Raw genomic sequence first — 21,539 nt, forward strand, 5'->3', positions numbered from 1 at the left:
TAAAATAATCATAAAATCATAAGAAATATGTAATTCACATTAAGCAAGCTAAAAATAGTAGCAATATTAAAGAAAATAAAATAGAAAACATATTTTTTTTAATACATGGAATAATGAAATTTATAACTATGAATACTTAGTAAATTAAAAATAACAGAATGAAAAATTAATTATGCTTTCTCAAAAATTGATTTGGTGAAACTAAAGAAACAAATTATATATTTACAGAATTTCATCGAGGTCAAGTCCAGGTGCTTCAGGGTGATATGTTCTTACCAGCCATGCGGGATTTTCAAGCTCAAGCTACATGCAGACTGGGAGAAGCTGACGATCTCTTCCAAGACATGAAGGCTAGAGTAAATATCACCAATTACATATGCAAATAGTTTAGTTGCTTACGAAAGAGCATGATATTAATGAATACTCTTCATTTGTTAGTTTGACAGAGCTATTTGCCTTTTCGGTGAGGACTCTGCGGGTATCCAGCCTGACGAGTTCTTCGGTATCTTTGAGAATTTCCTTCAGGCGATATCAGAGGCCAGACAAGATGTCGAGAATATGAGAAGGAAAGTCGAGGAAGAGGAGCGACGAGCCAAACAGGAACAGGAAGTGAGTGTAGTAAAACATTGATTGCCTTTCCAATTATAAGCTCGCAATTCAATTAAAGTAAAAATATGGATGCTTATAAAAATTGCTAGAAAAACATCGTATTCACGTAGAATTCGAACAATTTCATGTTTATTCATTATAATTTTTTTCTGGCTCATTGAATTTTACATCTACCTAACTTTAATGTTTATATAACTATAAAATTTTAACTATAAAATTTCACTGACCAATAGACAGAACGACAAATTTTTTGTTAGTTAGTAAATAATCACATACCATAAATCAAATATTATTCAAATAAAATTCAATTCAAGATATATTTGCTTTTTCAATTATATTAAGTAATAAACAATGTCTAATAATACAACATACATCATTTCAGTTGAAAAAACGCACAATGGAGAGAAAAAATTCACGTGAAGGAATTCTTAACAGTATCACTATAAATAAAAAAAATGAAACGAATGGTCAGAATGGTCATGTTGATAACAAAGGAGAGTTCGACGATTTGATCTCAGCATTGCGGACAGGTGACGTTTTCGGCGAAGACATTGCGAAATTCAAACGGTCTAAGAGACGTCCAGTGACTCCTAGTGGTAGCGCCGTCAATCCAGAATCACGAAGGCATAGTGCACATCGCGAAGACTCGCGCGAGAGACACTGAATATTTTCTTAACAATCACCTGTCGTTGTAATATCGATTTTACGTTTGTTAATACATCGATCGCATCGTCAAGGAGCAGTTATTTCTTTAGATACACATTCCGGTGGCTATATGTTTGTATAGCAACGAAATATAATTACCATTTAAAAATCAAGATGATTTAGTCGGCAAGTAATCTACAGCCATATACAAAGTGATTTGGAACATATGAAATAATGACTGTTCAATTCAAAGAAATTATTAGAATACACATTTTTTTATATAACTTTACAAATGAAATATTGTAGAGAGCATTTTATGAACATTCATGCAAAGTTATTGAATTATTGATTTTCAAATTATCGTTTAGTTTTTTCGATAACGTGAATTGATCAACTTTTTATCATTGAAAATACATAACATTTGCGGTGGCGAAAATCTACATCCTTTTTATTGTGACATGAAGCTTTTTTGTGTGCCAACAGTTATAATGATTTAATAACGAGATAGTATTATAAAGGTGCACTTATTCACTGGCAGTGTAAATAGATTTTTTGTTTTTATTTCCAGTGTTGATAGAAGATTATGCTTTACTGTAGTTATAATTTAGTGACGCTATTGTACAATTTTTTGAAATCGCCAAACGTTACAAATGCTTGATTTTTCCTTTGTTTTTATATGAAGTTTAGTTATTTTATTATTTTTAGTTTGATTTTTTCTTTGGTTGTGATATGAACAGCCAAATCCAAAATAACAATATTTATAATCAAAGCTTTTTATTAAATTAAATGGTATGAATTTTTTATGTACCTAAATTCATAAATTGCAAAAACTCTGTTGTACGTGATAAACTTTCATTGTAAATATAGTCATTATGTTATATGTATTATACACATATATTTTATTATAGCCGTTAATCGACATTTTAAAGAAAAGTTGTCTTTGAATCCGATATCGAAATCATCTATTTTACACCATTTGTACCAACATTATATTAATTTGTCATCGACAAAAAAAAAAGATCTGTTTATTTATTTGTAAGATAAATTATACTGGTGCATAATATGTCTATAAAATATTAGACTGTCGCGGTGAACATTTTGTATACAAAATTATCCGATATGACGTGAATCTTGACAGTAGTAAATGAATCGTTTAGTGTGCGACTCTTGTATCAATTTTCTTACAAAAGTTTTGAAATAAGAATATAAAATAACATTCTGAAAGGACATAAAAATACTACATGTTAAACGATTAAGCATCGATGAATACCCGTTAAAACGAATATAGTCAATATAAAAAATGTATTATCAAAATATATAGATAGATGATACATCTTCACAAAATCATACATTGTGTTATAAATGGATTAGAGAAACTTATTGAATGGTTAAAATAATAGTAGTATATATATAAACTGTACTAATTTTCAGAAAACATTAACACATCGAATTAAACATTTTAAAGAATTTACGAAATTTGTGAAAATTTATACAAAAAGAAGTAAAAGATTTTGCAAAATGATAGGAATGGAAACTGGACCAAATTAATTTACAAATAAAATTTTATTAGAATCAAAAACTGTAGATCGGTATATCGTTGTGAACGTATGGTATGTTAGAAATGTAAAAAAGAAGAAGCCGTTGTATGCAGTTTATCTGCATTTTAGTGTAGAAGAAAGGTGTTTATAGGCCTACGTATACAATTAGTTAATAATATTGCCTAGAAATACCACGAATTTGAATCATATAAGGATGGAAACGATTATTTTGGTTATAGAGAAGAAATAAACTACGTAACAGTATAAAATTTTGAACCGTGATTTGTAGAAAAATGAAATGTGTAGAGAAAAGAAAACACAACCTCGAGTGAACTATCTTCTTAATAGAAGTTAATGTTTTATACAAGCTTTTTGTATTTTTGTAAATATGCATTTTATATACATACATATAAACTTCACTAGTATAAAAATAAACAAAGGCTTCATATCTAATTAATATATTGATTCAACATTCTTATAAAACATGAAACAGAATACAGCATTGTATTGAGATACACACACACACACACACACACACACACACACACACACACACACACACACACACATGTACATATATATATATATACTCGTGTCTTAAATGATTTTCAATAATTTCGTTTCCTTTTATCTACTCATAATTGATCGATAATGCCAGATAATAACATAAGATCCTTTCCAAAGTTGTAAGTACTTAAAAGCGTAAATTTAAAGCTTTCAAAAAATATACAATATAAATATTTGATTCAATCACAAGAATGTCGATAAAGTAGAATTCACCGTTGTTCAGACATGGTAATATGACCGACTCAGCTGTTCTACCATTAGATGTTACAAATGATGAAATTAGAAAAAAATATATATATTGAAATATTGAGCAATATAAGACCACATTGCTGTTTTGTTTTAGATATTTAGTTTTTGGAAATAAATTAATAAAAAGATTATCGGATAAATGAGTAAATTAAAGAATAAAGAACCAGCCACAAATTTCATCTCGTTTCGTTTAAATATGATTAACGTTCACGAATTTCAAATTAATTTTTTCTTTTTCTTAACCAATTTATAATTATAGTATAAAAAGTGGAAGAAAAATATTTAATGAATTACATAGGGCAAATAAATGTAGAAATAGGAAGAATTTTTTTCAGAAATTTTATTATTTACGTACACTACCCGACTACCAAGCATTTAGTTCATCACATGCCTTCGGACACAAATAAGAAGTTATATGAACGAACGCTGTCCGTACAATAGCTGCATTTATCTGAGTCACATTTTCTGTCAGCACACAGGCTATTTTTTCTTTACAAATGACAATGAATGCATGTCTGGTTGACTGAATTTATGCATGTATCATCATTATCATTAGTTTAGTCATTTAATTTTTTGTGTCTTTTTTATTTTTTCATTTGATGAGCTCATTTTGAATATTGGATATAACTTTATCCCGAATTATTCGTAACTCGTAATTAAAATGTATGTAATCTAAAAGTATAATCGCATCGAAGCGCTCGACTTTTCGTTTACAACGACGAAAACAGTCTTCGTTTTCCTTACATTTCTATATAAATGTGTAACATAAAATGGCTGAAATAAATTATATTTATCAATTGATATCAACACAAAACAGCATTAGTAATTGGCAAAAATTTTCTCGTTTACCACAGTTCAAGGAATTGAACTAAATAATCTTCAATAATTTATTATAATTGAATCAAAATAATATTGCGAGATCACTTTATAATAAAATTTATACTTTCACGTGATTTTACATAAAGATTTGCAATGAAACTGTATTTATATTTCTATCTAGAAATCATATTTAAGTACTTAGATCGAGTTTTTTATGCAAGTAAACGTATTTTGATTTAATATAAATATTTCGCCAAGTCTAATAAAATATTCTTCCATTCAATAAAATATGTTAAAGCCTAATAAAAAATAAAATAATAATATGAACATCACAATGACGTAATATACGTAATACATGAAAAGTGAAAAATAAATGTGTGTGTGCGTGTGTGTGTGTGTGTGTGTGCGCGCGTACATATATATAACGATCGCATTCGCACGAGATGCAAAAAGATCGATCACTCCGAAGCGACGCGACCAAATATTTCTTTATCTTTATTTGTATAGACGTATTTAAATATTTATATACATGATGAATAATCGAGACGAAAATCTCAATTCATCGCTTGATTGCTTGATAATGAAATAGAAAATGTGAAATGAATACGACAGAGCTGAAAGAGTCGTGAGTTGAAGAGAAACGCGACTGGTTGAACCCACAATACTCTGATTAATAAAAAGTACAGTGCTTAATAAGTTACGATATATTGCACATTTAACAACAGTTAAGTTTTCCTTGTCTCTTGAGTACTCGAGTATAGGAAGATTTCTTTTTGTTTTTTGTGTCAAGAGTCAGCCTCATTACTTAATATTATTTAATTTATATTTCGTTTATTAATTCTATACTCTCATATCCCTATTTCATTCACTCTCACATTTTCGCAGTATTGTATAAATTTATATGTCTTAGTTGATTCATATAGAATATTCACTCCTACTTGTGTCTGTACACTTTATTCATTAAAAAAAAGTCGAGTATAATCCTTTTTCTCTTTCTTTTATTACAAAAATAGTTCAAAAATCGAACAACTATTTTATATCTACACTTTAAAAAATGTACAAGATCGATTTCAAGTACAATGTTGACTGTGAAATAATTTTTCTTTTAATATTTTCCGGTTGAAATGATACTGGACACGTAGAGCTATATGTATATAATTATTTTTCATCCCTTACTGTTCTCGCGAATAGCAATATTACTTGAATGAAATTCTATGACTTGGTATTTTTTTATGAATTACAAACTAATTTTGTCATTAGATAAAAAAACTACGATGAAAGTTTATCATCAAACTGATCTTGCTCAAATAGTTTCACATCAATGTAAGGTACCGCAACATAAGACAGAATAAGTCTAAGCTGAACACCTCTATAGCAGCTCAAGGGCGAGTTAGGTGCAGCTTATAACCGGTATGTGGAGTATTATACAAATACATAATATAGAAACAAAATTTTTTGTATGACAGAATAAAATTGAAAATGTTTTGTTCTTTCTTTATAAAGACTGAAACCAGCAGTTGCGACGCATTTAAAAATAAATCATTATTGATATTTATTTTGAGGCGTAGATTATCAAAAATTTCTTTTAAAGCAGAAAACGACATTTGTGAAAACTAATATCATGACATATTAAATAAAAATATTTCGCTATGTATCTGTTGACCTAACACAGTATTTACGTAGTTCGATTTCAGCGTTATATTTTCATTATCTATTAAATTGGCAAACCAGAGTGCTATTTCTTCATAGATAATGCAAGATTCACAGTAATACAGTGTAATCGCGTTACTCTGTGCTATATTGAAGCCGATGAAACAGCGTTTCTTAAAATAGAGCCATTAGCGTCGGGAGAAATTGAGCGCGGACCGCTCGTTGAGAAACGCTTTTGCGGCTCAATTGTCTTTGATTAACTGGTGTAAATATGAATTTATGCGCTCTCTTTCGTTCGTATTTGAGTGAAGAAAAATCGAGTACTCTGAGAAAAGCACGGAGCACAGCTTTGTACATGCGGACTGGATGCTCAAGGGAGAGGATATTTTTGTAGACGACTCAGAAATTATTATCTTAATCATTTTTTTCTAATTTAGTTTCGGATTTTGAAATACAAAAGATCTCATTGTATTTTTTTTCAAGATGAGTGCTTATTCGTTGCTAGGTTTTTTTAAATAAAAACGGAGAATAAACAAATTGGCCACGCTATCCTTCACGTTCTGTTTCAGGTGCTACATGCTGTTGTAATATAACTAAATTGTCGTTGTTTAATAGACCATAACTCTCACTTATTGTACTTGTTTACATGACAATTTGACGTACAGCTGATTTTTGTGATTTTTCACACCGTGTATTTGATGTGATAGTTAAGAATCAAGATATAAAAAGTTTCAAGCAACTAAAACTTGACTTGTGGAAAACTAGAACTTCAAAAAGAGTTATAATTTTATCTTGCTACTCTCATTTCTACTTCCGTGACAGAGACATAATTCATGAACCAATCCTGGATTTAATTTAAAAGTGGCTATTATCAATTTAATATACTAATAAAGAATATATCATTTTGCAATAACGGACTTAAATCCGCGTAAATAAATATCATCCATTAAAATAATATTATAAATTTAAGTATCGATGGCTGATCATGAGAGATAGATTAGTTTTCAAAGTATGCAAAAAGTTGTAATAATTTTAAATGAGTAACGGTTTGCTAGGCTACCGGAGCATCAATTGTTCATATTATCGATTTTTTGAATGAATGTATTCATTAATATTTTCACTATTCTCTATTTTTCAAATAAGATAGACTACATACAACGAAACTATAAACAAACTATACGCCTACTATCCAAAGCAATTGACTTTATAATTAAATCGTTCCTATTCCCAAAACCACAAAAATACATCGCGAGCTCTTAGTTTCCTCCGGCATTTCTGTCGTCGCTACCTACCCGAAAGAGGGGGCGGGGGAGATAGAAAGAGAGAGAGAGAGAGAGAGAGAGAGAGAGAGAGAGAGAGAAAATTCTAAAAACAACCATAGGCGCGAATCTTCGTTAACCTGATGACAATTATGTGTCGTCTGACTATATGCCATGCGATAGTCGGGTCTTGGTGCGCGCGAGTTATTAATAAGCAGAAGCGCGAGTTTTCGAGTGGCGCATGGTAGCGGCAGCTAGCAGCAACTTCCTCAAACCGAGAGTCTTATCGTTCCGTTTCCTTTGAGCGAGTATCGTTGGGTTTTACGGTTAAGCGGACATTTTGCTCTGGCGCACCGCTCGTTTCGTTGATGGGCTTTCTAACGGCTGGAAATTTATACCGCGTATACCTTTTCATTTTACGATCTGCCTCCTTATGCAACAAGGCAACTTGCACAGCTTGAAGCCAAATATTTTGCCGCGCGTGCCTTTTGAAAAGCTCTTGATAATTCAATAGAAGAGTTCAGCTGGATGTTGAACTCTACCGAATAGAAATGAATCTCATAATAATTGCTGTCATAGAGCAAGACAGCGCCCAACTTTCGATCTAATTTTACAGTGAAATGTATGAATGAATAATTGAGAAAATTACTTGTGAACGTACTACGCGAGACACAACGAAATTTTCTATTTCTTTTATTTTTACAAAGCACTTCACATGATTCTTCAGTAAAGACGTCGCCAAAAACAAAAAAAAATACTCCAAACAAATCCTCAGCTTTTACGCTTTTGATTGCACATCTGAAAGAAATGTCGAGGAAAGCGTGAAAAAAAGAGTCTCTCACGATCACTTTCTTTAAAAAGCCAAACGCGGGCTCTTTAAAAATCACCGACGAGATGAAAGAGGAAAGAAGAGGCTGAAGCCGAGCACCTTCGATCATCGTTCGTTCAATGCGTAACGGCCGCGCGGCATCTTGCTCAGCGTAAAAAGGGCGTATCCGCTAACTTTAGACTTTGGCGTTGCTTGCCAAGCGCCCAATGACGATTCGCGCTGGTCTGCTTTTGAACTCGCGGGACTCCAGCTGCCGCCGCTCGCTACAAGCGAAAATGACAAGTCTATATTCGAGGAGAGCCGGCTTGTTTCGGAAAAGAGGGTCTTGTCGCGATTTATGGGAAGACGCTCGCGCGCGAAACGGGATCCGCTTGCGTCGTAACCCCGATCAGATCCGGGAAAAGCTGCAGAGCTTCACACGGATATATTAAGGGTGTGCACGATCATGGCCATGCGGCGATCTGCTTTAGAACTCACGTCGTTAAATTTGCTTCTAAGATTTACAGTACGCCACAATACTTTGACGAACCAACATTCTCTGATTTACAAACGCGCACTCGTAAAGAGATATTTTAAAGAGCGCAAAGGGCAGTTTCCATTCGCCGTATATTACGAAAAAAAAAAGTTGGTCGGCGATTCGATTCGAGCGGGGAGTGCTGCTGAGTGCTGAGAAATTTCTGCCAGCAAAATGTCGTAGCGAAGAATATAAAATCGCCTCTAAAAAGTCAAAACTACGCGTACGGATTTGAAGATTTGTCGTGCAAACGTCGGAACTCGCTCCACTGAAATTCAATCCAGTTAAAAAATACACGTTCAACAATCGTGCGTCAACTATACGTGCAAAGTCGTATACACTATGAGCCATATCGCATAAATTACAACCAGCCTGTCACGTCGATCCGGTCAGTTTCCGGTCAAAGCACGCGCGCACTCTTTTTTTTTTCCTTTCTTTTTCATTTCAATTGTCGCGTGCTCTTCCGTCGCTCGAGAAGGACAAAAAAGTCGTCGCAGACGCTCTGGAAATAGACGAGACTGTGCTGCAGTCGCTTTTTCTTCCACTTCTCGACGAAACCACTTTCTTTTTGTTTTTTTTCCGCGGTTTTCCGTGTCAGTGTACGGAAGTATACACAGGCACAACGAGACTCGATGAAAATGCCTGAACTTTTATTTATAGGGGCGAATCAACAAAGATACGTGTTAGCTGCTGATTGTAGGGTGTGAAAGGAATTCGGAATTTAGAGTAGAACGGCGCTGCTGCCTACTGGGTCAGTGTTTGTCAATCATCTACTCACGGTAGATCTGGATGTTGCTTGGAGCGATGCGAGCTTTAAAGCAAACATGCACCAAGAAGAAAGAGATGTTTGGGAATTGTAAGAACAATAATAATCTGATATTACCGACTGACAATGTTGCAATGCTGTTAGACTAATAGATGAAATATATAATCGAATCTAAGACAGTTTAAAATTTTTCAATGTTAATTTTCTCTTATAAATTGATATTTTTCCACGATAATACAATATGGTAAAGCTGCTCCTACATTTTTTATACTCGCGAATTACAATTTTTCTCGCAGTTGAAAATAAAAGAAAAAGGTCCAAAGGGTTTGAAAGAAATTACTCGAGACATAGCAGGATGTTGTAAACACTTTTCGCCAAAATTACTTACGAATATGGCCATTTTCAACGTTCAGGTTAAAAGAAAAAGCCTCAGCAAAAATGTTTGGCGTCCAATTTACGAGCAGACTGGAATTTCAAATAGCCGTAAATTTCTCAACTAGACCGTGATATGCACTACAAGCGCAAACATTGCCTGTCAAAATATTTAGAGATTGGCATTCATCAACCGCTAATTCTTTTGTGCATGGAGATAATATTGTCGGAAAGGCTTTTCATTGGTACATAATTTAGAATATCATTTAATTGCTGCATCGGTGAAGTTTAGTAAATGTGTGAGATGCATTTTTGACTTAAATAGCAGAAAGGAAACGATAAATTATAGAAATGCATTTTTCAGACGCTTGAATGTAAAAATTTTAATTTGAAAATTTTAGTTTGAAAGATGATGAATTTGGCAATTTGATAAAGCTCCAGTACGCATATAAACCAACTTTAAAAATGTTGTAGATTGTTTCAGAAAATTCGTGATCTTTCATCAACCCATTGTAGAAAAAGCTCATAAACGGTTTCTATTCCGAAATTACATAATTTGTTAATATTACTGCTATTTTGTTATTAATTGTAGAAAATGTATCAGTTAACGACGAAATTGTTCTTTATTATTCAAACAAACATCATTCAACCATCAGTCCATTCAAAACCACTCGATCAAATTTCCAACCAATTCAGCCAATTCCTGAAAAGTCATGAAAGAAAACTCCCTCGTATTATCTACCAATGAAGGAAATCGACTGATTGATCGTCAACATACGCAGAGTCGGGAGCTCGGAGAGTAGCGACGTCGACGACGGTCAACGTTTTCTCCGCATGCACGCAAGTGCACCGTAGGCAGGCGCTGGGTCTTTTTTTAAAAATAGCCCCTCCTCGCTCCCCCGCGAGTTATTTCGGTTGAAGCACGCCCGATGACTTTAAAGCTAAGACCCTTCGGTTTATGTACTCGGTTTTCTCGCTAATTCATCCAGGTTTTTTTCCTGCACTGCATTATCCTCTCGTTTAGTCTATCGTCCAAACGGTTTACCCCTTTTCTGGCTTTCTTGACGCATTTCGGAATTTATCTTTCCGTACTTGGCGATTATACTTTGTTTCATTGAAGAAGTTTTCGGAAAAACTTTCGCTACCCTCTCTAATTACTTGTTTAATAAGCTAAGCTTAGATTCGGCTTTGAGATGGATGATTTATTTCAAGCTTATGATGGCTATTGTTTGAAAAGCAATTAAGAGTAAGTTCTCTGGACGATAGAATAAATCTATTTCTCGTCATTGGTTGACGTGCACAATGGCAGCGTATTCAATAAATGGTGAAAGTTAGCAATCCAAAAACAATGAATTCTATATTACATTTGATAAATATCCTATATATATATATATATATATATATATATATATATATATATATATATATATATATATATACGAAACGAACAACGTTTTGAAAATCACGAAAATGCCTCGTGCATCCCACATAAAGAAAAATGAGCTACAATTAATTTGTCCTCGAATAATTTTGGAGAAGCCATCAGTCGTTCTGCTGTTGTCACTCGGATTTATTTCAATCGAAACTACAAGCCACTCGGACCAGCAAATTTCGACATCCGTAAACCAGCATGAACGAGAACGAAGATTCATCTTCCCGTAGCAGCGATCGTGAAGGCTCCATGCAAATCGGAATCGAAACCGAAGAAAAGCAATCGGTCGATCCGTAAAAGCATTAAAATCTTACATCTCCAAATAAATACGTCGCTGAACTTTCCAATCAGTCCAGGCGCCCTGTGGCGCGCGTTTCTCACACTTTATCCCTCGCGTGTGCTGTTTCGCTCCTTTTTCTTTTTTTTTTTACTCTCTTTCTGGCTTTCTCCGTTCCTCTCGCGTGTGTGCGCGCACGTGTTTATCTCTTTTTTCCTCGAGAGTTGCCTTCCCTCCTTCTTCATTCTCTCCTGCGAGAGAGCAAGATACAAGTGCCGTGGAGCTTGCCAGTTTCATCCGGTCGCCCGTCCGCGACGGATCGAACGACGAACGACCAAAGTTTATAATTAAATTTATAAATATATATATATTTTTTTTCGACATTGTAATGTTGCCGGCTACTATTAGGTAACTGCGTGTGCGCTAGCGCTATTCGGCGAGCTTTTTCTTACATCGCGTCGTAAAGCCGTTATGAGGCATTCAATTATACGACGATTGACTTCGTATTCTTCAGTGCCAGTCAGTTGCAGTATGTTTATTTTCGCGCGAGTGTGCTGTGACTTGGTGCACGGGAATTTTTGCGTCGATTTATTTTCAGTATGCAATGTGTCTGCACGCGAATGCCAACCGAGTAGGATTTTATAGTTTATAATTAGGAGGAGCTTGAAGAGTCGCGCAGTTGATTAATGCGTGGAATTAAAAATTAAAAATTAGTCCGCTGGATAAAGTCGGCTTTTCTAAAAATGAAATGAAATTTTCGTACTCCAATTGATATTTTAAGAAGCCGCGTGCTTTTTCTTGAGCGCCCGAGAACCGAGAGCTTTATTACTACCTCGTTTTTCTTACACTTCGTTTTTAGTGCTTTTACTTGTCATTGAATTTTAAGCTTATTGCGATTCCAGTTTTTATTTCTGCTTTATTTCATTTTCTATTTCATATGCAATTTCGTTGGACTCCAAAACTAACGATGCCGAATTTCGCGTAGCAAATTTTCATGGAGAAAGCTCGTAATTGTATATTTCAAACTAAAAATCATTGAATTCTAAATTGCAACTCTTGATCAACTTTCAGAATACTTATTTCACATCAAAGCCGAAGCAAGGTATAACGTGACAAATCCCGAAAACTCCCGAAGCCGATTTTGACGATAGCACAATCAACCGCGGAAGCTTATCTACGATAAGCTTTAGCGATTTTTCAATGGCGTGAACGAAGAGAAACATAAATTAAAGAGATAGAGTAAAATTTTGAAAAACATGGCGAAGATGTTTAGTTCGCTGAGACTGGGAACGTTAAGGCACAAGAAACCGAGGCCTGGAAGTGTAGCTACAACGGCGAGTTCGGATTCGACGAGGAATGAAGATACGAACGCGACTGGTGCTGCTAATGTACTCAATGGGAATCATCATCAAAGTCCATACTTTGCAACAAATTTTATGACTTTAGATGAAGTCTCGGAAGTCGGATGTCAACCAACGAGTGTTACCTCCAAAGTGGCACAGGTGATTGGATTTTTAATGTAATAATCATTATTATATAATTCTATTGTCAAATCCTTCTGATTAATTGTACCGACACATTTCAAATTAATCCGAAATTATTAGATATTGATTTTTTTGTTATTTTTGAAGGAGTATTACTATTTTTCAGACTCAATTTTTATAATATAGCTAAAATTGAACAAATTATGAATGATGGGTATCTTATGTGATATGTATTTCTATGTCAATATCTGCTAGAGGCATGGGAATAAAATGCTAAAAGTTTCAAACCACAAATCAAAAACTTGTTTTAGTTAATAATACAAGACTTGTACAAAAAATCTATATAAATAATTTTAATCGCACCTGAGCGTAAATTAAATCAACGCGTAAGTCAAATCATCAATGTGTCAAATCAGATTAAAAAGTATTTTGATCATTTTTCGTGTATTGAACAGTTGCGATAATAGGTATTCAATTTCTATTTTGTCAAATTGAAATTCTAAAAATCGTCATTTTAAGATACCAAAGATTTTGTTACAATTTATGATTTTAATTTATTCACTAGAATAAAACTAAAACCGTAAAACTGTAATTATGAGTTTTCGATGCAGCGAATGCATGTTGAGTATATAGGTGTATATTATAAAGCCATCCCAAGAGCAAACCGACAAAACTTGGCCATTAGCGAGTTTTTTAACGTTCGTTGTATGATTTTGGAGCTGTGTACATAAATTTTGTTCGAAGCTCCTTTAAGTTTGTTTGACTCTAAGTACGTGAACAAATGCAAAATTATAAAGAGAATAGATTAATTATTCATATACCATTATTGAAAGTGATCTTATATATTGAGCTAGCTCGAATGTATTTAGTTTCGTTACGCGCTCGGTACCTTTCTGTGACCGATTAATGGTCAATCAATTCACTCCGTGCATAGTTAACTAACAAGGTTGCTTTTTGGGAACTTCTGGACGGCAATTCTATGTTAACAATCTAAAAAAAGTGCGTATGGAACGAATAGAGCAGTTGTTTGTCAAACAGTTTTTTTCCGTTGAACACAAATCTACAATTCTATAATCGGAGAAATTAGAAGAAATAGTATGCTACGCATCAAGACTAAAACATGGATTATTATATTCCAATGTCCCGTCATTCGGCCGAGATGCGTACTCTATTTTTCATCATATTCCCACCTAAAATTAGTCACATCACGCTGATAATCCGGCGGGGAAGACTTCTCTGACATTGACAGTTTGGCGAGGCGAAGCCTAGAGCGCGTAACGCTCTGTTGGCGTTACCGACCAAGCATAAAAGTTTTTTTAGGTTTTTTCTTAAACAAATGATCTAGTCAACCTAAAACTGTTTTAGAATATCCATGATACATAAGCAAAAAGCCATAAAGAGCTATTATTTTTAAATTGTCTTGAAAATCGAGGAAAAATTAAAAAATGCGAGTAGAGTTTTAATTTTTCTCTTAATTTCTAAGACAATTTTAAAAAAAAGAGCTCTTTACGGCTCTTTGCTTAAGTAAAATGGATGTTTCGAAAGAGTTTTGAAAAAAAGTTATGCAGTATTCCATAGAGCATCGGCTACTTTGAAATGCACTTAGACACCGAAAAGCGTAAATTGTAATTGTTAATGAACTATTGAAGCTAATTCAATGTTGAAAATGAAAAGAGTAACTTATTTAAGCTGTGGTACGATCGTGAGAGCGCGAAGCGATTGACACTATTGCCTCGCTTGAATGCGATTTTTTCAATAAGCCGTGAGGAAAGTAGAACTCTGCCGCATGCTCGGCGAAGAAACGTGCGTTGAAATCCGCACTTTACGCAGGTTGTTTAGAAAAACATGGTAACACGTTCGGGAAAGAGATGTGGCTTCGCTCGGACATAAATCTCACACGCAACAAGAATCTGTTTTCCCGTAGTAGTTAGCTAATGTACTAATTAAAGAATTCCGTAGAATAGATTCGACGGAAAGAATGTCAAAGCTAGCATGTAATGGTTCGATATAAATAACAAAAGCATAAAATGTAAACGTAGAAAATATCGACGACGGAAAGAGACCCCACAAATAGACTAGCCATCGGGGCTTTCGGTTTATTTAGCGTGACTGTAGCACGCCTATAATTTCGAAACGTTACGAGGCACAACTATCTTGTAATCTCCTGATTATTCACTTTCAAAAGTATAATTCGCATAAAATTAAAAGCAATGATCGAATGAAAATCGATCACAGTGTTGAATTATTTCAAATTTGTTTGCAGGTCCGCGTGGAACGAGAAAACGGAAGTCTAGGAGTAACCCTCCGCGGTGGCGTAGCGCGAGCTTTAGTAGTGACAAGTGTGAAATCCGAAGGACCAGCGGCAAAAGAAGGTCGCGTACGGCCAGGCGATCGACTTCTCGCGGTCGACGAAGCAGAGCTGCGCGGGTTGACGTTGGCGGAGGCGCAGCGAGCTTTGCGGAGGAGCAGCGACGCGCCCGTCGCCTCGCTCACGATTGAATACGACGTCGCGAACATGGAGGACATACGAGCGGCTACTTCGGGCCCTCTGCTCGTTCAACTCGAACGCGCCGCTTCAGGTACTCCTCGCGGCTATGCAGCGCTGCTTTCGCCCCTGCAAATATTAATTGACTGGCGCACCTGCTTGCCCCAGGCGAATTAGGACTGACGGTACGCGATTCGCCGAGCGGCGTGTACATCGAAAGCTTACGCCCGGCGAGTACTGCCGATCGTTGCGGAGCTTTACAACCCGGCGATAGACTTCTTGCCGTCGACGACACAGCCATTCAAGATGCAGTGCAAGCTGCTAAATTATTGCGGAATAACTCGGATAATTGCCGCATTGCGAGGTAAATCACTGCTGATAAAACAGTTACTGCTTGTACTCATATGCGTTTGAGTTATGCTTGCTGCCTTTGATCGTAAATTCCAAGATTTTTTTAATGTGGTACTGATCAGAAATAAATGGCTTTAAACAAACACAAAAATCCACGCCCATAACCATTAATGAAAAAAAAACTAATTTTACAACGTTTTTTTAGATATTTTATACTGAAACTTAGTATGCAAGGGAGAATTATTTATATAGCTTTTCATCGATGAAAATATATACCGAAACAATTCTATACGCGTCAATGTCTAGTGAATATTTTTCAAATAATTGCATAAATACCATTCAAATTAAATTATTTATTAATCAACGTAGTTTGCAATATATTAATTTACAATATCTTTTAAGGCAGAGAAGTTACCCTTTCAATTAAAAAAATATCAATAAGTTTGTTTGCAATGACTGCCCTTTGCTAAAAACGTATGTTTTATTTATTAATTACTTAGCGTTGGATCAGCGGCATGAATGTCAGTACGAGTAGCATTAAATTTTTGCCTAACGACATGATAAGATGTGCATCTGCTCTTGTGAACATCGATATGCGTTATCATTTCAAAATTCGAAATTTCAAAGAGCGTATATTTTCGTCATTTTTATACCGACCATTCAATTTTAATTATTTTACCTACATTACACATGACCCTGGAGACATACTGAACGTATTATAAGGACAGTTAGTACTATATCGTCTACGAAATTATCCGTATTCAATATTAGCTTGCTAAATTGCTCTTAAAGTGGAATTTAATAAAAAAAAAAAACATAAAATATAACTTGCAAAAAATCATTCCCTCCAAAATTACAATGTTAATAAATCTTACGCTATGCAGCGCCGTAAGACTGCCGTATATCATGCAACCCTTTCACCACGAGGTCGCCCGCCATTGACTGCCACGTCAGCTTCAACGTCAGATTTGGTCACGTCAATCATTGCATTGCAATTCAACTGATGTAATGATAACGTATCTGTGTGCAAAAGGGCGTGCGTATATCGTATCGTGACACTGAGCAAAAAAAATCTTTCGATCTCTAAACGACAATATTTTTATGTCCAAAGTGACAGCTGTCAGCAAGAAAAAAGCGTTTTGAATAAAGCAAACAAAACGTTCAGTCATACATCTTGCGACTACACGTTTTTGGGGGGGTAGCTCTTATTCTACCATCCGTCTCTCTCTCTCTCTATGAATAACATTTTATGTACTGTATACACTTACGTACGCACTTGAATAAAGAAATTTTATGATTTATTAAAGAAAAGAAAATAAGTTTATTCCAAATTACGAATCAGGTTACCAGTATTTTTAAGCTCGTATTTCAACAAACTGACTAAATCAACTACATCGAAAAAAATTATTTGCCTGGCAACGCTTTTTGTTCATCTTCGTAACATTATTTATTAATTATTGATTATGCTAAATAATGCTTTTTTTCAAGAGACTTACATGATATAGTTTAAACTTGATTAAAACTTTTTTTGCAACCAAATTAATCTTTTCCTTAGGATTCTGCTGAGGTGACATTTATTTGCAAATTTATCAGTGTTTCGGTGCCCTTTTGTTATCGCCTAAAAGTTTAATTTTAAATAACTTTTAAATAACTAAATAACTATTGCATCCAACGTTTCCGCTGATTATATAGATAGTCACTTCAGGGAATTATAATTATTAAACAATAAAATTATTTAATAATACTATTTATGGTTATCAATATATTATTTAGAAATGCTATACATAAGAATTAACAATAACACTTTTAATAAAAAAAAGAAGAAACATTATTTTTGACTTCACAATGTTGATTTATAACACCCATAAAGCCCTCAATTTAGCGTGGAAGTATTTTTAAAATTAATTTAATAGTTTATTAATTGAATAAAAATATTTATATAAATAAACGTATAGACAATTTTCACTTTATATATCGTAAATTAAATAATATTAGGAAAAGCGTGTTGGTAATTAATTTGATAATTTATTTAACAACTACTTTATTAGTTTAGTTAACGTTTAATAATTGAGTATTTACTTTGCAAATTTTTTAATTAAAAATTGCATTTCGTGAAAATTACAATAGCTTATACTGATATAAACTCTCAAAATGAATGCTGAAATCTGATTTTTAAGGTGGTTTTATGGCTAGGTGCTTAACTTCGGGTAACCGCGCAATTAAAAAAATACTTTTTTGTTTTCTACTCGCTCGTTATAAAAAACTCATCGATGAATAGAAGCCAAAAAATTTGCAGGTACTTCTCATAGTATTTAGTTTGACATAGTCTATGTCGGAATTCGACATCTACTTTTGTTTTTCCACAAAAAATTACAACTTTGAATTTTCCAAAATTCGTAACTTTAATCAACTAAAGTGTTTCTTTGGCACAATGACTGTGCTTTCCGTATGAAAATTAATTCAGTACGAAAGGTGATTTGATAGGAAAAATTTATGAATTTTAAGACAGAATGATCAGGTTTTATTTCATGAATTGACAGAGGGTACAACTGAGAGCGTACAAGCTCGTCAAGGGTTCTCAGCTAACTGACTGTCGACTACTGCCTTAGTCGTCACTCTTATTCTTAAAAGCAATAAAAAAAGGGAAAGTGGAAAAATGAGACGAGTGTCGAACCAAAACATAGGCGATAGTCACGATAACGTGGTCGTGGCTCAGGTGCGCCGCTTATGCGCCATCGGGGTAACACATGTTAACCATGAGGAGACCATGAGAAACGCGTAAGCTAATAGAGTGGACTGTAGATTACAATGAGAGAAATCGACACCCTCTCAACGACTCAGCGAGGCACCGCCTTTCTTAGAATTACTTAAATTGAATACAATGAGTGAATCATAAATGAATGTCGGTAATACAATATAAATAAAATATAATTATATGCAAATAACGTCAGTTCAACTAAATTAAATTTAGAGTCTATGAAATTGTCCGATATAATAACCGTAAAACTACTCGATATCGTACATAAAGTCTGTTACAAATTTTCGAAAATAAAAAATGTGTTGATACTACATTGTTTGATAAGATTTTGAGAGTACGAGTATCAATTTATAGGTCTTAATATTCATTTGAAAAAATTCTAGACGTTATTTAGTGAATTGACATCTCGCCGCGATGACGTTTTTCAGCAGTTTTTAGCAACATTTCCGTTAATCCCCTTTCCCTTATAAAAGTCATGGCCGGATGCTGTGAAGCCAAAATAAATGCTAATTGATTGGCTCATGCAGTGCGTATGTTTCTATTTAAATCTAAACCTAATTTAACCTAATGTAATTTAAAAATATTTCATCAAAATTATGCTAATTTCTGTTTTCGTTTCAATATAAATATATAAAATCATTTTAATATCCACTCCGACCATCGTTATAAGCAGAAAATTTAAAAACCTATATAACTTTCTCCATTGATTGTATTCTCTGACAAAAGTTTTTAAAAAGTTTTAAAATTTTATATTGTGAAAACGTATTTCCTTTACAACATACAACAACTCGTATTATAGTCTGATCTATCACGTAGAATACGATGAAAGTGAACGAAACTGTTGTCATTATTCAACTTATATAAGATAAACACTTATAATATATTTAATCATGAAGTTCTATAAAAGTATTAAATTAAAATTGAAATTTGAGAGATTTGTAGATGATTGTTCTACATAGTCCAAATAAAACTTTGTTGATAACAATAACCCAATTATAAATTTATTCATCCCTTGCACAATTGTAAGTTCAGCGCTTCTATTCAAACAAAATACCTGATCCATATCACTAAACTTTAGCTGTAAAAATGAAAAGAAATGCAATTAGAAGGGTATATAATTGGAATATAATATTGTAGGCTACAAATACTACCAAGGCCACCAAGCGCTTCGACGCGTACAATAAAACGTCGCACTCAGCCACAAGCGCAGAAAAGCGCGAAAAACACACTGTACACAAAGGAAAGTCTCACGGTATTGTTACGACCGGACCATCGTGGATTGGGCATATCCCTGAAGCAAGCAGATGACCGTCTTAATTACGTCGTGGATATACTCGAGCCAGGGGGTCCGGCCGAGCGAAGCGGAGTCCTTTTACCTGGAGACCGAGTAATTGCTATCAATAGGCGGACTCTGAGAGATTTACAACCAGCCGAAGTGGCATTAATCCTGGAAGCGCCTCAGGTGAATAACATCTATTTTCTCCCTCGGACAGAGAAAGGGAGAGCTAATTTCCATTGTTTGAAATGTGCAGGTCGAATTGGTAGTGGAATACAAAGTAGGCGGTGCAGTGGTACCAGGTTCCGGCGTATTCACCGTTCGAGTGGCCCGGCCACTTGGCGGCCAGCCGGATCTCGGATTGACCGTCAACGAGGATCTGCTAATCACCGAGGTGCGTCGCGGCTCGCTGGCCTATCGCACGGGAAGCCTATCGGCGGGCGATCGGCTGCTCGCCATCGACTCGCAGAAGCTCGATCCGGGGGATCTGCGCCAGGCCGCGCAGCTGCTGCACAGGCCGGGCAGTTCCGTGGTCGCGCTGACAGTAAGGAAGCCCGACCTCGGCGCCGAGGCGAGGTAATTTGACTTTGGCGACAAGCGGAATTGCCCATAATAAATGGAAGCCCTTTGGCCGCGCAGCGCTCTGAGCTGCCGAGAGGCGAGCCTCGTCGCGGACGGGGCCGTGCAGTCGCAGTACCCGAGCGGGGTGCAATTGAGATCGGCGAGGGAAAGTTTGCCGAGCGTCGACAGTGCCGTGGACTCTTGGGGGGAGATCGCCGACGTCAGCGGCGCGGACATCATGAGGCTCTGGGAGACTGCGTCCATCGACAGCGGTCAGCTCGACCTGCCCATGCCGCCTTATCCGTACCCAAGGTAACGTCCGTTCGCGGATCGGCCCTTCGAGCGCTCTCGCATTGATCGCTTGTCCCCGGCGCGCAGCTCGATAGCCTCCACGTCGCCGCGGCCGGCCTGCAGCTGCAGTCCGCAGGACAGCCGACTCAGCCCGACCTCCAGCCAGCCGTCCCACTCGCACCATCCGCCCCCGCAGTCGCCGTCGCAGCAACAGATCCTTCACGTCTCCTTGCACAAGGACCCCGTGTACGAGGACTTCGGCTTCTCCGTGTCGGACGGCCTCTACGAGCGCGGCGTCTACATCAATCGCCTCAGACCTGGCGGCCCGTGCGACGGCGTGCTGCGACCCTACGACCGGATCTTGCGCGTCAACGAGGCCAGTACCGAGGACTGCGACTGCTGCCTCGCCGTGCCGCTCATCGCAGCCGCCGGCGCGAGATTGGACCTCACGATCGCCCGACCGCTCACGCCCACCGACAGCATCACCAAATTGTTTTGATACCCTACGACTGAAATTATTGTAAATACTGCACCTTACGCCCCGACGGAGACGTTTCTTGCAATAATCGCTACGCGCGCTTCCCTACGTTTATTTTTCTACGCTAGTGTTTATTTGTAGGACGCGCACACGTGTACAGAACGCTTTTTCGGCTGAGCATCATCTCTCGTATAATACTACACGTAATTCACATTATTTTGCCACAACACGCCACCTAGTTTCTATATATAGCTAATTTTTTCCGTATACGAAAGTTTGTAGATTTAGTAACCATCACGTGCCTCTAAATACTTTGTAACATATAGAAT

At 35.9% G+C, this 21,539-nt stretch overlaps 2 protein-coding genes across 4 annotated transcripts in view; both read left to right on the forward strand.

The window, feature by feature from the left end:
* Positions 1-3,588, forward strand: part of LOC131672576 (disheveled-associated activator of morphogenesis 1) — a 79,656-nt gene extending 76,068 nt beyond the window's left edge. For all 3 annotated transcript variants that reach the window (XM_058949906.1, XM_058949905.1, XM_058949904.1), the window contains exons 9-11: positions 229-356; positions 439-609; positions 992-3,588. In XM_058949906.1, coding sequence (XP_058805889.1) covers positions 229-356; positions 439-609; positions 992-1,273 — 581 coding nt within the window. In that variant the 3' untranslated portion in view covers positions 1,274-3,588. The remainder of the gene's footprint in view (positions 1-228; positions 357-438; positions 610-991) is intronic.
* Positions 3,589-11,832: 8,244 nt separating this feature from the next.
* On the forward strand, positions 11,833-21,526 carry LOC131672586 (glutamate receptor-interacting protein 1-like). The gene is made up of 8 exons (XM_058949922.1): positions 11,833-11,934; positions 12,598-13,028; positions 15,274-15,589; positions 15,664-15,859; positions 19,742-20,066; positions 20,137-20,456; positions 20,520-20,753; positions 20,820-21,526. The coding sequence occupies exons 2-8, from the start codon at positions 12,783-12,785 to the stop codon at positions 21,229-21,231; spliced, it is 2,049 nt and encodes a 682-aa protein (XP_058805905.1). The 5' UTR covers positions 11,833-11,934; positions 12,598-12,782; the 3' UTR covers positions 21,232-21,526.
* The last annotated feature ends 13 nt before the right edge of the window (positions 21,527-21,539 follow it).

Source organism: Phymastichus coffea, unplaced genomic scaffold (assembly GCF_024137745.1).
Source record: "Phymastichus coffea isolate CEN01 unplaced genomic scaffold, Cenicafe_Pcof_1.1 PCOF00154, whole genome shotgun sequence".
Classification (NCBI taxonomy): Eukaryota; Metazoa; Arthropoda; class Insecta; order Hymenoptera; family Eulophidae; genus Phymastichus; species Phymastichus coffea.

Excerpts from the sequence above, each read along its gene's own strand:
- LOC131672586 (XM_058949922.1), top strand. The coding sequence starts at position 12,783 with ATGGCGAAGATGTTTAGTTCGCTGAGACTGGGAACGTTAAGGCACAAG. Across the intron at positions 15,590-15,663 it reads ACTCGAACGCGCCGCTTCAG|GCGAATTAGGACTGACGGTA; the intron begins GTACTCCTCGCG and ends TGCTTGCCCCAG. Across the intron at positions 20,067-20,136 it reads TAATCCTGGAAGCGCCTCAG|GTCGAATTGGTAGTGGAATA; the intron begins GTGAATAACATC and ends TGAAATGTGCAG.